General features: G+C 45.8%; 1 protein-coding gene across 1 annotated transcript in view; it reads right to left on the bottom strand.

Moving 5' to 3' along the window:
• Window positions 1-5,537: 5,537 nt before the first annotated feature.
• LOC127573595 (cytochrome P450 3A30-like) overlaps window positions 5,538-16,053 on the bottom strand; it is a 36,279-nt gene continuing 25,763 nt past the window's right edge. Inside the window, exons 7-13 of the mRNA XM_052021964.1 lie at window positions 15,741-15,889; window positions 14,276-14,403; window positions 12,542-12,632; window positions 10,802-10,962; window positions 8,650-8,876; window positions 6,241-6,403; window positions 5,538-6,049 (exon numbers count right to left, since the gene is read on the bottom strand). Of these exons, the coding sequence (XP_051877924.1) occupies window positions 5,954-6,049; window positions 6,241-6,403; window positions 8,650-8,876; window positions 10,802-10,962; window positions 12,542-12,632; window positions 14,276-14,403; window positions 15,741-15,889 (1,015 nt within the window). The 3' untranslated portion in view covers window positions 5,538-5,953. The remainder of the gene's footprint in view (window positions 6,050-6,240; window positions 6,404-8,649; window positions 8,877-10,801; window positions 10,963-12,541; window positions 12,633-14,275; window positions 14,404-15,740; window positions 15,890-16,053) is intronic.

Here is a 16,053-nt window from a genome sequence, read left to right on the forward strand (position 1 = left end):
GACACTGACCCCCCCCCCCCCCCCCCCAGTCAGAGGACAGCATTGCTCCTCGGATCGGAAGTGATACCACTGTCAATCAAGGTGCAGCTCCACCCACCCCTCAGGTGTGAGAGTACCTTTTGTCTCTGAACTTGCCTGACCATTGGCTGTGGCAGGCACCTTTGTCTTTGACCCCCAAACCATTGGCCCATTTAAATCACTCAGTGAGGCTCCACCCAGCCTCCTAGCACCACAAAAAGGGTTGCAATCCCCTAGCCCTTCCTCTTTGACGACCCCAGGAGTAGTGAGACAACGCTACAGAGATCACTGGTAAGAGTGCATCACCACGTGGTTGGGGAACATTTCACTCAGACTCGGGGAGCGTTAAGGGCCAATGCTAGTGTGGGTCAAGCATTGAAGTATTATATCCTGAAGTTGTACATTGTTATTGTGTGCTTGTGTGTATCAGTGTGTGTGTGTGTATATCGTATCCTAGTTGCGATTCCCTCTCACGTTCGCGGTCTCCTGCATGTGTGTGTGTGTATCTGTTCCCATCCATTCTGTCCCCGCATTTGCCTTTGTGATTAAACTAGTTTTGATATCCAAAGCTCGTGACCAGAGTCCTTCATCCTTAAGGCCAAAAAGAACCATTTCACACAACACCTGGTTGAGTTTTTTGACAGGATGATGAGAGAGATTGATGAAGGTAGAGCTGTGGATGTCATCTATATGGACTTCAGTAAGGCATTTGACAAGGTCCCACATAATCAGTTAGTCAAGAAAGTTTGGATGCATGTCAGTTGAGAATTGGCTGTGTGGGTCCAGAACTGGGTTGCCTGTAGAAGACAAAGGGTGGTAGTTGAAGGGACTTATTTGGGCTGGAGGCCTGTGATTAGTGGTGTTCTGCATGGATCTGTGCTGGGACCTCTGCTGTTTGTGATGTACATACGTAAGTAAATGACCTGGATGAGTATGTTGATGGATGGGTTAATAAGTTTGCAGTCGATACCAAGATTGGTGGAGTTGTGAATAGTGTAGAAGACTGGCGACGGATACAGCGTGATATAGATCAGCTGCAGATGTGGGCAGAGAAATGGCAGATGGAATTTAACCCAGCTAAATGTGAGGTGTTGCACCTTGGTAGGACTAATGTCAAGAGGCAGTACACTCTTAAGGGCAAGATCCTTAACAGTGTTGAAGAGCAGAGAGACCATGGGCTGCAAGTCCATGACTCATTGAAAGTGGTTACACAGGTAGACAGGGTGATTAAGAAGGCTTATGGATTGTTTGCATTCATTAATCGGGGTATTGTGTACAGGAGTCAGGAAGTTATGATGCATCTCTATAGAACTCTGGTTAGGCCGCGTTTAGTGTATTGCATTCAATTCTGGTCACCTCACTATAGGAAGGATGTTGAGGCTTTAGAGAGGGTGCGGAGGAGGAGTACTAGGATGCTGCCTGGATTAGAGGGCATGTGCTATCAGGAGATGCTGGACAAACTTGGCCTCTTTTCTCTGGAGCGGCGGAGGCTAAGGGGTGATCTTTTGGAAGTGTATAAAATTATGAGGGGCATAGATAGAGTGGACAAGCAATATCTTTTTTCCTATTATTGAGTGATCCAATACCAGAGTACATGCACTTAAGGTGGGAGGGGGTAGGTTCAGACCATACGTGAGGGGTACATTTTTTTACTGAGAGAGTGGTGGACACCTGGAATGTGTTGCCTAATAAGGTGGTGGAGGAAAATTCATTGGGGGTTTGGATGGGCACATGAATGAGAGGAAAATAGAGGGATATGGGCATTCTGTAGGTAGGAGGGAATAGGTATGTTGGCACAACATTGTGGGCCAAAGGGCCTGTTCTGTGCTGTACTGTTCCACGTAATACTTATCAACCAATCTGATACAATACCGGAGGGAACCCCGGATGTCTGGCAGCCTTTTCTCTGCCTTGTGTCAGTCTGTCCCTCAGGGAGGGGTTGCAATCAGTTCGCACTGATCATGGGCCCAGCCCAAGGCGAGCTTCCCCCTGCACAAAGGGGTAGCCCCTTTTTATACTCTTCAAAACCTCTACCCTGGTACTTTTCCATTCAGTCACAGTGCCAGTCTGTGCACTCTCATCCCTCGTGGCCTTCGGCCAAGGCACATAACTTCAAAACAGAGAAAGCATGTTTTGCAGAAGAACATGTTTTCACTGTTGTCTAATCTCAAGGCAGTGTACTCCTGTACGTTCTCAAAGCATTACCACATTGCAAGCTGACACCATTTTGTCTTACAACTGCCATTTTGTGTAACACATTTTTGCATGTACCAAGGAGGAATCAAGTAAAACTTCTGGAAAATTTAATTCTCTCTGTGCAGTTCCTTGTGAAGGAAGGTCACTTGGGGTCAATTTCCTGCCTCTGCAGCTCTTATAAAATTTGAACTCTCAATGTGCAAGGTCCTGTGGAGATGGTGGTGGCAGGAAGATGACGTGCAAGTCAAGGGGAGGAAGGTGAAGCTGAGCTGAGCACATCTACAACCTCCTGCCTTTCACGAGTAATATTTGTGTGTCAAAGACTGTAGAGTGCTCCTGATCTCTCCCATCAAGAAATTCATAATCGAGTATTTTTTATGAAAAAAAACACACACGCTCAGAGCGCATTTAAAGGAATGAGAGTTACAACTGTTCCATGGTTGAAACAGATTTCAACACTCTTCACTTTTCTAGGCTGGATTACTCTTTCCCTCGCACCTTTGCCATGGCTTCGAACTGTTGCCATTTCCTGGAACAGAAGGAACATTTTGCTCAGGAGCATGGACACATGCCAGTCCAATACACACCATGACCAGAGCTGATGGGGGAACAGAGGCAGCTGGTATCTCTCAGGCATCCAAAACAAGGCCACACCTAGAATTGCAGCCAACCCTTTAATGTTCTGCTCTCAGCCTGCACACTCTGCATCATGGTAAACTTTAATATAGTACAAACACTTCACAAACTTTTGAACAGATGCCAGAAGAAATCACTATGATGTCCCCTTCCCCCGAGAAAAACCCCTCCCAAACTACGCACCCGTTTCTCTCTCTCTCTTCCCCCCACTCACCCCTTTCTCCCTCCCACTCACCCCTTTCTCCCTCCCACTCACCCCTTTCTCTCTCCCACACACCCCTTTCTCTCTCCCACACACCCCTTTCTCTCTGTTGCACACCCACCCCTTTCTCTCTCTCTCCCTCTCCCACCCGTCTCTCTTGCTCTCTCACCCACACCTTTTTCTCCCATCCACCCACTTCTCTCTCTCTCTCCCAACCACCCCTTTCCCATCCACCCCTTTCTCTCTCACACACACCTCTCTCTCCCACCCATCCCTTTCTCTATCTCCCACCCACCCCTCTCTCTCTCCCACCCACCCCTCTCTCCCACAGCCCTATCTCTCTCCCACCCTTCTCTCTCCCTCTCCCACCCCTCTCTCACGCTCCCACCCACCTCTTTCTCTCTCCCACCCTTCTCTATCCCACCCATCCCTTTCTCTCTCTCCCACCCACCCTTTGCTCTCTCTCCCACCCACCCCTTTCTTTCTCCCACCCCTCTCTCTCCCACTCACCACTCTGTCTCCCACCCACCCACCCTTCTCTCTCCCTCTCCCACCCCTTTCTCTCTCTCACCCACACCTTTCTCTCTCTCCCACCCACCCCTTTGTCTCCTTTTCCCACCAACCCGTTTCTCTCTCTCCCACCCACCCCTTTCTCTCTCCCTCCTGCCCACCCCTTTCTCTATCTCTCTCTCTGATCCACCCCTCTCTCTCTCCCACCCACCCATTTCTCTCCCTCACCCACACCTTTCTCTCCCACCCACCCCTTTTTGACTCTCCCACCCCTTTCTCTCTCTTTCTCACACACCCCTTTCGAACTCCCACTCACCACTTTCTCTCTCTCCCACCCAACCCCTCTCTCCCACCCACCCCTTTCTCTCCCACCCACCCCTTTCTCTCTCTCTCCCACACATTTCTCTCTATTTCTACCACCCACCCCTTGCTCTCTCCCACTCACCCCTTTCTCTCTCTCTCTCGCACCCACACCTTTCCCTCTCTCTCCCAACCACCCCGTTCCCTCTCTCCCACCCACCCTTCTCTCCCACCCACCCTTCTCTCCCACCCACCCTTCTCTCTCACCCACACCTTTCTCTCTCCCATTCACCATCTCCCACCCACCCCTTTCTCACTCTCTCCCACCCACCCCTTTCTCTCTCTCTCCCACACATTTCTCTCTATTTCTACCACCCACCCCTTTCTCTCTCCCACTCACCCCTTTCTCTCTCTCTCGCACCCACACCTTTCCCTCTCTCTCCCAACCACCCCGTTCCCTCTCTCCCACCCACCCTTCTCTCCCACCCACCCTTCTCTCTCACCCACACCTTTCTCTCTCCCATTCACCATCTCCCACCCACCCCTTTTTCACTCTCTCCCACCCACCCCTTTCTCTCTCTCCCACACATTTCTCTCTATTTCTACCACCCACCCCTTTCTCTCTCCCACTCACCCCTTTCTCTCTCTCTCGCACCCACACCTTTCCCTCTCTCTCCCAACCACCCCGTTCCCTCTCTCCCACCCACCCTTCTCTCCCACCCACCCTTCTCTCTCACCCACACCTTTCTCTCTCCCATTCACCATCTCCCACCCACCCCTTTCTCACTCTCTCCCACTCACCCCTTTCTCTCTCACCCCTCTCACCCATCCACCCCTTTTTCTGTCTCCCACCCACCCCTTCCTCTCTCCCACCCACCCCTTTCTCACTCTCTCCCACTCACCCCTTTCTCTCTCTCTCCTACCAATCCCTTTCTCTCTCACTCCTCTCACCCACCCACCCCTTCCTCTCTCTCACCCACCCCTTCCTCTCTCCCACCCACCCCTTTCTCTCTCTCTCTCACTCACACCTTTCCCTTTCTCCCAACCACCCCTTTCCCAACCACCCCTTTCTCTCTCACCCACACCTTTCTCTCTCTCCCACCCACCCCTTTCTCTGTCTCTCTTTCTCTCTCCCACACATTTCTTTCTCCCACCCATTTCTCATTCTCTCCCCCACCCCTTTCACTCTCTCTCACCATCTTTCTCACTTTCTCCCAAGCACCTTTCTCTCTCCCACCCCTTTCTCTCTTCTCTCCCACTCTTCTCTCCCACCCTTCTCTCCCACCCACCTCTCTCTTCCACCCACCCCTTTCTCTCTCTCTCTCTCACCCTCTGCTCTCTCTTTCTCTCTCTCTCCCACCCACCTCTTTCTCTCTCTCTTCCCTCTCCCACCCTTTTTCTCTCTCTCCCACCCACCCCCCTCTCTTACTCTCTCTCCCACCCACCCCTTTCTCTCTGTCTCTCCCACCCACCCCCCTCTCTTTCTCTCTCTCCCACCCACCCCTTTCTCTCTCTCTCCCACATCATTGCCTTCTCCAGGTGCCACAGCCAGCAAAATGCCGTGGGGCAAAATACAGCCTGAACAAGACTACATAACTGACAATATTGAATAACTAGCCACTTCACACACTGACAAATTTCTTCAGCATAAAAACAAGTTTTTGAGACAACCCAAAATTGTAGACCAATTTTAATTGACACAAGCATTCAAAACAGGATACTATGCATACCTTTTTTTTTTGTTTTACTGTTAATCACAAAAGTTTAAGGAACTACTTGCAAGCTATTTATAAAAATAACATCAATTGCACATTATAAGAGGCATCTAAAATAATTGGATATTGGAGTGAACCTCAATCTATGTTGAAATTTTGATTAGACTGTAATAATTAGTTACTTTCTTTTGTATCCAACAATCATTCACCAAAGACTCTCTTGGCAATTAAATATGGAGACACTTTATCTATAATCTTGGTGAATCTCAATTGCTTCCCCCATCACAAGACACCAGTCAAATATTTAGAGTTGTGTAAATCTCTATGAGATGTACATCTCCTAAGTATTTTCACAGCTCCACTGCATTCTAGTCTTTTACTCCTCTGAATCAGTGTTCATTCGTGGCACACATTTCAGAATTATGGGTTTTTTAGGATGTAAGGGTCCTTTCACATCAATTTCCAATGGGATCTGGAACAGAAATAGCAACAGTAAATTAACAGAAGAGCTTGAGTAGAGATGGATGACTTAATTTCATCTCTTTCTCCTTCTGTCAGCTATCTTTCCATAATTCCCTCCCTTCAATTCACATGCTTCTTTGAAAGCCCTAAATTTAAATGCAACTTCGCTTTTTCATGCAATTCCTATTCTGCAATGCTCACCGGTGTCTCATTGCATGGCACAAAAGTCAGGTGCTGCAGGAGGAAAACAAGTGCCATCTTGATCACAAGTTGAGCAAATCGCATTCCAATGCAGTTCCGAGGACCCATCCCAAATGGCAGGAAGGTGCAAGGATTCAGAGACTCCCTTTCCTTTTCACTGAACCTAATTATATGGAAACAAGCAGAACATGCAAAAGGAATAATTATCACATTTGGTCAGGAGACGTGGATGATGAATGGAACACTTTGAATCTGTAACTATGACTTTTGTTTTCGCTTCTCCCTCACTTTCAAGTGTACCTTGTGTTGTGTTTCCACAGATACTGGATGCTAATCGTCATGGACAAGCTCAGACTCTGGACCTCAAAAGTGCATGGCCAAATTCTGTTCTAACTCCATTTTCAAGTTTGCAGATGATACCACCATAGTGGGCCAAATCTCAAACAACGACAAGATGAAGTAGAGGAAGGAGATGGCCTAAGTGACGTGCTGTCAAGACAACAACCTTTCCCTCAATGTCAGCAAAACAAAAGAGCTGATCATTGACTTCAGGAAGCAGGACACAGTACCTGCCCCTGTTTGTATCAATGGTGCTGAGCTGGAGATAGTTGAGTGCTTCAAGTTCCTAGGTGGAAATCTCACCAACAATGTGTCCTAGTCCAGCTATGTGGATGCTGTATCCAAGAAAGCACACCAGCGCATCTACTTCCTCAGAAGGCTAAGGAAATTCTGCATGTCCTCAATGACCCTCACCAATTTTTACAAATGTGCCATAGAAAGCATCCCATCTGGATGCATCGCAGGTTGGTATGGCAACTGCTCTACCTAATAACGCAAGAAATTGCAGAGAGAGTTGTGAACGCAGCCCAGTCCATCATGCACACCAACCTCCCCTCCACTGACTCTGTGTACACTTCCCACTTCCTCTGGAAAGCAGCCAACATAATCAAGGACCCCTCCCACAATGGTCATTCTCTCTTCTCACCCCTCCCATCCGGCAGAAGAAACAAAAGCTTGAGAACACATACCACCAGTCTCAAGGACAGCTTCTATCCCACTGTTACAAGACCCTTGAATGGAACTCTTATACGCAAAAGATCAACTTTTGATCTCCTAGTCTACCTTGTCATGGCCCTTGCGCTTTATTTGTCTACCTGCATTTTCGCTATAACTTAACACTATATTCTATATTCTGTTTTCTTTTTATACTACCTCAATGTACTTATGTATGGAATGATCTGTCTGGATGGTCTGCAAACAAAAGCTTTTCACTGTATCTCGGTATATGTGACAATGATGGTTTACCACTGACAGCAAATTCCTGGACCCTTGTGGAGACACTACAGATATAAATGTTGTCATGATGTCTCAGTTCAACACTTCATCGTTGAAGGTTCCCAGATTGGGGAAAATTATACAGGAAACTGGCAGCCAGTTCCCCATTGACAAACACAGTGATATATTCAATATGGGACTATTGGTGATCTTATTCCTCCTACATCTCTCCTCCCACCCTCCACATGCATGACCCTAGGCATCTTTGACAGCCAGCTAGGTCATGCCCTAACCTGGCTAGCTTTCATATAATTGTTGGGGGCTTCTTTTGGTAAATTGGTGTGGGCAGGGCTTATTACTCACTATGCAAATTACCCCAACATGCCCTGGAAGTCCCTCCTGGAGGAACTCTACATGTCTGCGAGTTTACTTTTGCAGTCAGTGGGGAGTCACCAACTTTTAGTTTTTTTTTCCTGCAAATCCTTTCTGTTTCTTGGCCCAAGACACTCTCTGTAAATCAGTTTCCAGGTCTGGAAAATCATAAAGGAGTAGGATGCCCCATATTGATCTCATACAAAACCACTGACAGAAAGGAAGTCCCATGTATTGCAGGACTTTTGGCAACCATGTGGTACAGGAATCAACCAGAGGACAGTAGATCCTACCGAGCAATTGATCTATCCAGAAATGGAAATTGAGGTTGAAATCTAATTTGTACATTAAAGAGACTAAACACACAAGGGCTTTGGGTGCAATATCCATATCTGCAAGTGGCAGAAGCTCAATTAGTGCAGACAGGTGCGCCTGACCCACCCACCACAGCCGTTCTGATTTCCAGTGTGCAAATTTTGGGAATACAGCCACAGATACACAGTGGAGTGCTGAATCTGCTGTATAAGAGCAACAGTTTGTTGTAATCTACTACTGAGATTCAGTTCCATTGACTTCAAGACATTCCTCAAAATCTACCTTGTTGATTAAGTTTTTGGTTATCGGCCCTAAAATCTCCCAAGCTTGGAGCTTTCCATGAAAAAAATGACAATAAACCTCAACTGGTTAACGAAGGCCACAGGTGATGGTAGGTGCTGGGTCAGTGGTTGATGGGTTTAAAAAGAGAATGTCATTACTACGTACCTCTCAGGTCTGAACTCTTCAGGTTCTTGCCAATACTTTGGATCATGGTGCAAGACATAAGCAGGCACCACAACTACAGTGTCCTTTGGAATGGTCACCCCATTGAGCTTGACATCTTTCTTGCAGACTCTTTCCAAACGGGGAGCAGGAGGATACAACCTCAGTGTTTCAGATATCACCATTTCCAGATACTCCAGCTGCATCACACCATCATATGTGGGAGGAGCCTTCACAGAGAAACACACCTTTAACAACTGTCTGGGGCATTAGTACAAATGTGAGGTGGTTATTGAAGCCAGTACTCTAGAAAGTTAAAAGATTCTTCCTGCTCTATGACAAAATATTTTGTGTATTGTTAGAAAAAAAATGTTTTCACTTGCAGGAAATCCAGAACCAGGAATCCTAATTAGCAGATGATGATAAACATCCAACAATGAATTCAGGATTCGTGCTATTTACCCAGAAAATAGAACTCACCACCACGCGGAATAGCTGAGGCAAATAGCAAAGGTCTGAAAGAGAAGCTGGACAAACACAGAGGGAAAAGAATACTGGGTATAGAAGAATGGTGGGGAGGGGATCCAGTGGAACACAGGCCTATTAGGCACAATGCATGCTTTATATGCTGCAAGTACGATGCAATGCTTCAGGATACTGACCAGAGAAAACATTGAGTGCTTTATGTACATAAGATATCTTTATTAGTCACATGTACATCAAAACACACAGTGAAATGCATCTTTTGCGTAGTGTTCTGGGGGCAGCTCTGGCGGAAGTGTCACCACACTTCCGGTGCCAACATAGCATGCCCACAACTTCCTAACCCGTACGTCTTTGGAATGTGGGAGGAAACCGGAGCACCCAGAGGAAACCCATGCAGACACGGGGAGAATGTACAAACTCCTTACAGACAGTGGCCAGATTTGAACCTGGGTGTAAAGCATAATCAGCAAGGGGGCAGAACTTGGGCACTGTGCAGATCAGGAAGCTCAGCACAGGGGCAGATGGGTTTCAACTGCACTTTTTGGAAATGGTTGACTCTGGGTTAGAAGTGTAGATGTCAATCTGCTCCTCAAACATATTCCATTCATTTCATGAACATAGAAAATCAAGGCTAGACGACTGATGGAGAGACTCTAAACCAATAGCTGCCATGTGTTCCCCCCTCCCCCCCCCCCCCCCCACCTCAAGTGGCCCCTTCTCACAGACAGGCAGTGATTTAATGTTGCTCGTGAGGTAGGCACTTATATTTCAGAAAAAAAGGATAGGATTTAGTTATGGTTAGCCAGCAGTTGAGACAATAAAAACAGAGATGAGAGAACTTTTTTTATGAAAGCCACCACAATCCAAGGGGGAATGCAAATTATGTAAGGCCGTCTCAGAATCAATATTTCAAATCTGACTGTCCTTGGCTTCTCCATAATAAGATCTTATGCACAACTGTTATGAGTTAGAGTGATACAGCATGGAAACAGGCCCTTTGGGTGAACTGGTCAATGCTGACCCAAGTGCCTACCTGAGCTATCAGTAGGCACCTGTTCATCAAAGGCACATCAAGAAAAAGAATTAAAAGTACTTAACTCTCTGAATTGTGAATATTTAAAGGGTAATGAGAAAATAGAATACTTCTGATGACCTGACTCACCCATGTAATGTCAAAGAATGGAACATCACAAGCAATACTATCAATCTTTTCACCAATAGTGCTGCTAACAGGCAAGTTTAGTCCATCATCAGAAAGTACATAAGAACCATACATATGGGCAAGAATGAGATTTATGGACACAAGCCAGTTGGATTTTCAAGCTCCACATTTTCATCTTGAACTCAATAATCCAGTGCTATTCCTATAGGAGTAATGACTTTGAAATGGGACTTTAAATGGAACTAAATCCTTGCAACTAAACATAGAAAATCTCATAGTATGGTTCTATTTTGAAGAGAAAAGGAGCACACCTTGGCCAAAGTTTATTGGTCAATTATTTCATTAGTATCTACAAGAGTATGCTGTGTGCAAAATTGGTTGTATTTCTTGTGTTACAACAGTGGCTACATTCAACAACTTTGAATTTCATTGGCTACAACACACATCAGGAATCCCAGAAACATAAAAATGGTTTGGTAGGAATGCAAATTTTTGTCAAGGACTCACTTTGTTTGGAAAAGTCTTGTCTATTGCCTGCTGCAATTTCTTCTGCACATCCGGATACATGGCCAGATTGTATACAACGTACGAGAGTGTGGTACTGGTGGTCTCATACCCAGCCAAGATAAAGATCATAGACTGTGCCAGAATCTCTGAGTCAGTCAGACCTACAGAAGAGGAAGAGCCAGTATTTGTAAATCAAATCTCATCTTACAATGAAGAAATTAAGACATTGGGTTTGCACTGCTAATATTTCTTAAATTTTGTTATTCCTAGTGACTTAGACTATGCCTCAGCTCATTCCATGGTCCCTTTAACTTATTAGGCACAGACTAAAAATCTTTGAAAGTATAGGCAGTGAGCAGGTACTCGTGTTCAATAAGAGAGCTAATTACTCATTGCAGTACAGCTCATCGGATCCATGTTGGCTCCCAGAGCAATCTCAGCAGTCCCACTTCCCCCTCTGTTCCCAGAGCAATCTCAGCAGTCCCACTTCCCCCTCTCTGTTCCCAGAGCAATCTCAGCAGTCCCACTCCCCCTCTCTGTTCCCAGAGCAATCTCAGCAGTCCCACTCCCCCTCTCTGTTCCCAGAGCAATCTCAGCAGTCCCACTCCCCCTCTCTGTTCCCAGAGCAATCTCAGCAGTCCCACTCCCCCTCTCTGTTCCCAGAGCAATCTCAGCAGTCCCACTCCCCCTCTCTGTTCCCAGAGCAATCTCAGCAGTCCCACTCCCCCTCTCTGTTCCCAGAGCAATCTCAGCAGTCCCACTCCCCCTCTCTGTTCCCAGAGCAATCTCAGCAGTCCCACTCCCCCTCTCTGTTCCCAGAGCAATCTCAGCAGTCCCACTCCCCCTCTCTGTTCCCAGAGCAATCTCAGCAGTCCCACTCCCCCTCTCTGTTCCCAGAGCAATCTCAGCAGTCCCACTCCCCCTCTCTGTTCCCAGAGCAATCTCAGCAGTCCCACTCCCCCTCTCTGTTCCCAGAGCAATCTCAGCAGTCCCACTCCCCCTCTCTGTTCCCAGAGCAATCTCAGCAGTCCCACTCCCCCTCTCTGTTCCCAGAGCAATCTCAGCAGTCCCACTCCCCCTCTCTGTTCCCAGAGCAATCTCAGCAGTCCCACTCCCCCTCTCTGTTCCCAGAGCAATCTCAGCAGTCCCACTCCCCCTCTGTTCCCAGAGCAATCTCAGCAGTCCCACTCCCCCTCTCTGTTCCCAGAGCAATCTCAGCAATCCCACTCCCCCTCTCTGTTCCCAGAGCAATCTCAGCAATCCCACTCCCCCTCTCTGTTCCCAGAGCAATCTCAGCAATCCCACTCCCCCTCTCTGTTCCCAGAGCAACCTCAGCAGTCCCACTCCCCCTCTGTTATTTTCCCTTTAAGATATTTTCTTTTACATATTTATCACTCAAATAAACTTACAATCCAGATCTACTATCACACATGTCTGCAAAGGTGGTTACGGCATGTCTGCACCTTCCCTGCACCACCCGTCTCATGACTGCAGGGGGAAATCAGGTATCTCCCAATAGGGATGGGGCAACAAATTCCTCTTCTGAGCATTTTCATTAGCTCGTAATTTTAGGGCAGAGGCAATGGTAACAAGTTAAGTGACCAAGCTGTTAAACCAGGTAGGTTAAAGGTAATCCAGTGTGATTAAAACAGAGCAAAGAGTAACTGAAGAGGGCACATTCATTTGCAGACGAGAAAGAAACATTAACCAGGGGTACAAGATGCTCTCCTCTGCCAGTACCTTTGTGTGGTGAATTGTTGCCATTGTTCTTCTCTGAGTTAGTGGCAGTTGCTTGAGAATCCATCATCATCTGCAGAAAATCCATCCGATGCTGAGAATTAAACAAGAGCCTTGTGAGGTTCAGCTGCAATGGTACAGATATGGGTTTCTCACAATTAGCATGGATCCTGAAATTCCACAGTGCAAAAGTAAAAGCAGAACCTATTATCTCAAGAAGGACTAGAATCACAATACACCCTGAACTCTGGTTGGGGAAACGCCGTTGAGACCTCCACTTCCACATATGTGCCAAAGCTGCCCCAGAATCGGCAAAGGGAGCTCCTGATCTTCATCGAGGACTCTGCCCAATATATTTTCCTCCCAGCCAAACAGGCCAGTCGATTATGTATCTGGAAAAGAACCCAGAGCTCACCAAAAGGAAATTAACCCCATCACGTCAGCTGATGAAAATCAAAAAAACTGCAGATGCTTCCTTCACAACTGCCTCATCTTCTGTCTACACCAACCATTCCGTCTGATGGTACTTTCCCATCCAACTGCAGGTGTAGTACCCGTCCTTTCACCTCTTCCCACCATCCAGGGACCCAAACAGTGCTTCCAAGTGAAGCAGTGATTCACTTACACTTCTTGCAATCTGCTGTACTGCATTCAGTGTTCAGAATGTGGCCTCCTCTACACTGGAGAAACCAAACACAAATTGGGCAATCACTTTGTGGAGCACCCATGTTCAGCCTGCAGGAGTGAACCTGAATTTCTGCTTGCCTGCTACTTTAATTCACCGTCCTACTCCCACTCTGACCTACTATCTGTGACCTCCTGCATTGCATCAACAAGGTGCCACACAAGCTTGAAGATAAACTCATCTTCCTTCAGAACATGTTGCAGCCTTTCAGACTTGATACTGAATTGTCCAACTTTAGGTAACTCGCTCTTGCTTCCCGTCTTTATCAGAACTGGCCATTTCTGTCAGTCGTCATTTTGGCTCAGTTTTTATTATATTCGTAGTCTGGCATGTCCCACGGCCTCACTGTTAACAACACTATAGGCAGACAAGGACGCATAATGTGCTTGTAAAAGTCTCCATTAACCCATCTGGACAACCCATCAGAGATTTTCCTTTCTTCTCCCCATTACTGTTTACTATCCCTGATGCCACAGCCATTCTGTATTCATGGGAAGGAGAGAAAAGGAACTTAAGAATCTTAAGATACCTTTGGCCTTCATAGTTTGCATGTGTGAAAGTAATGATACAGCCATCCCTCAGGCCCACCACATCCCGCCCTCTCTATAACGGGTCAGGAGTATTTACTATTGGGTCTCTACTGTGGGAGCAAGTTTCTCAGACTCCTTGTGATCTCCAGCTTCAATCTCAGCTGAACCTCAGCAGAAGGATAGGAGAAAAACAGAAAAAGCAGCATCTGCTGCAGAGTCTCTGCATTATTGCAGAAAACCAGAACAATCCTCAGCTGCAAACCCAGCCCCGACCAGACTAGGTGCTGGAACCCATGCCTTGCTGGCATATTTCAGCAATACCAAAGCAGCCTCGTACTCCCCAGAAATACACCTCTTCATTCAACCTCGATTTTTTAAGAAAATCTTCCTTTTCAATTATGAAACTGAGAGGAGATTGGTAGTCAGTGATGGGGGTCGAGAGGCAATGCGTTGGGATGGTGGGAAAAAGGCAAAAAAGACATAGGAATACAAACCGTTCCAATGGTTAGTTTTAATACTCACAGCATTTTCACCTTTTTGCCTCTTTGCCTTGAAAGCTAACAGAGTTCTCATTAAAAAGTCACTCGCATCTTTCTCGAAGAAGCTGAATTGCAATTTTGCCAGGATTGGAGTAAGAGCAGGAATCAGCACTAGAAAATGAAGGGGGGTGGGGAAAAACTGTATAAAATAAACACCAATGATAGACCTCCACGCACACACACACGTTTGGAAAGAGAGGGAGACTGAATGAGGAGTTATTTGAGGGAGATAAAGTAGTAATGTGGGCTGGATGAATGGCAGTTGGGTGCACAGGGAGAACAGAAAAAAAAAATGTGGTAAAACATTGCACAACCTACAGATATTCAAAGAGTTGTATTTTTGAAAAGTAGTTCTCAATGTATTGTAGGAAATGCAGCAGCCAATTTGTGCACAGCAAAATCCCACTGAGGTAAGAATACTCTCACTACTTCTGATATTGGTTCAATGACAAATATGAACCTAAGTAATGCTGTGGGATAGTCACCCACCCCAGTGAACAGATAACTTCAATTGGAACAGAGTTTGACACACATGCACAACACAATGGATGAATTTCGAGGATCTGAATGGCCATTCAGATCCTCGACTGCATTCTTATATCATTCCGTTTGATCATGACTGTTCTGCACCCGTCAAATTTTAAATCATACAACCGAATCCATTGATAGACTCTGATAAGGTGGAAGATTTTAAGAAATAAAATGAATGGAACAGGATCTTTCATGTCATTTTCCACAAACCAACAAAGCTCTCGCATGCTTCAAGCAGATTTTCCAAAGCTAATTCTAAATGCAGGAAGATATTCGTACATTACACCAAGAACCACTTTTCAAAATGTCAGAAGTGATTAATGTCCAGTACTGAGGCTCATTGTACCAAATTTGTGCACATTTTCATATAGAGACAAGGCACAAGAAATATAAAAATCAGCCCCATCATTTTCAAGAATGTGGGCATTGCTGGCAAGCTTAGCATTCATTAACCATCCTTATTGCCCTTGAGTGGGTGCTAGTAAGATACCACCTTGTCACATGCATTATTGGGTTGGAAGCTCTAGGATTTATACCAGCAAAATGAAAGAATAGTGATAGATTGTTAAGGCAGGATGGTGTGCAACAATTGCAAAAAATTCAAAGTCATAAAATGTCAAGATTTTGCACTTAAATGACTCAACTGTCTATCTATAGCAGTACAGATAGACAACAAATGGCTGAAAATAATTGTTAAAATGGAATGAATGGACATTGCAAAAATCCCATCTTACATCCCATATGCTATTCTTGTCAAGCCTGGGCAAATCTACTGAACATATTAATGTGCAAAGAGAGCATCAGGGACCCAAGTAGACAGGCAAACAACCAGGGATCTCCTTAGCCAAGGAGAGAAAGAGTGAAAGAGGAAAAAAGTTACCCTTGGTTAAGTAAAACAAATACTTTGAATCACTTACAAGACAAAATAAGTGCAGGGTTGAAGAAAGAGAATTTTATAAGTTTCTTAATATTGACGATAACTGGGTCATCAGGGTTGTTGATGGAGTCAACATCCACACTGAACGAGGTACTGGAGATTATATCCATGCCATACGGTCCAAATAAACTAGAAAAGAGATATGTTCATTAGAATTAGTTAACAGTTGATGGAAAGAAGAAAAATCTCTTGCCTGCTGTTGCTTAAAAAATAAAGTTGTATATGGAATTTACACCACACGAACATTAGGGCCGACTCAGCCACCATTTTTGCTCCACTCAAGCTTCATCCAA

This window comes from Pristis pectinata, chromosome 8 (assembly GCF_009764475.1).
Source record: "Pristis pectinata isolate sPriPec2 chromosome 8, sPriPec2.1.pri, whole genome shotgun sequence".
Classification (NCBI taxonomy): Eukaryota; Metazoa; Chordata; class Chondrichthyes; order Rhinopristiformes; family Pristidae; genus Pristis; species Pristis pectinata.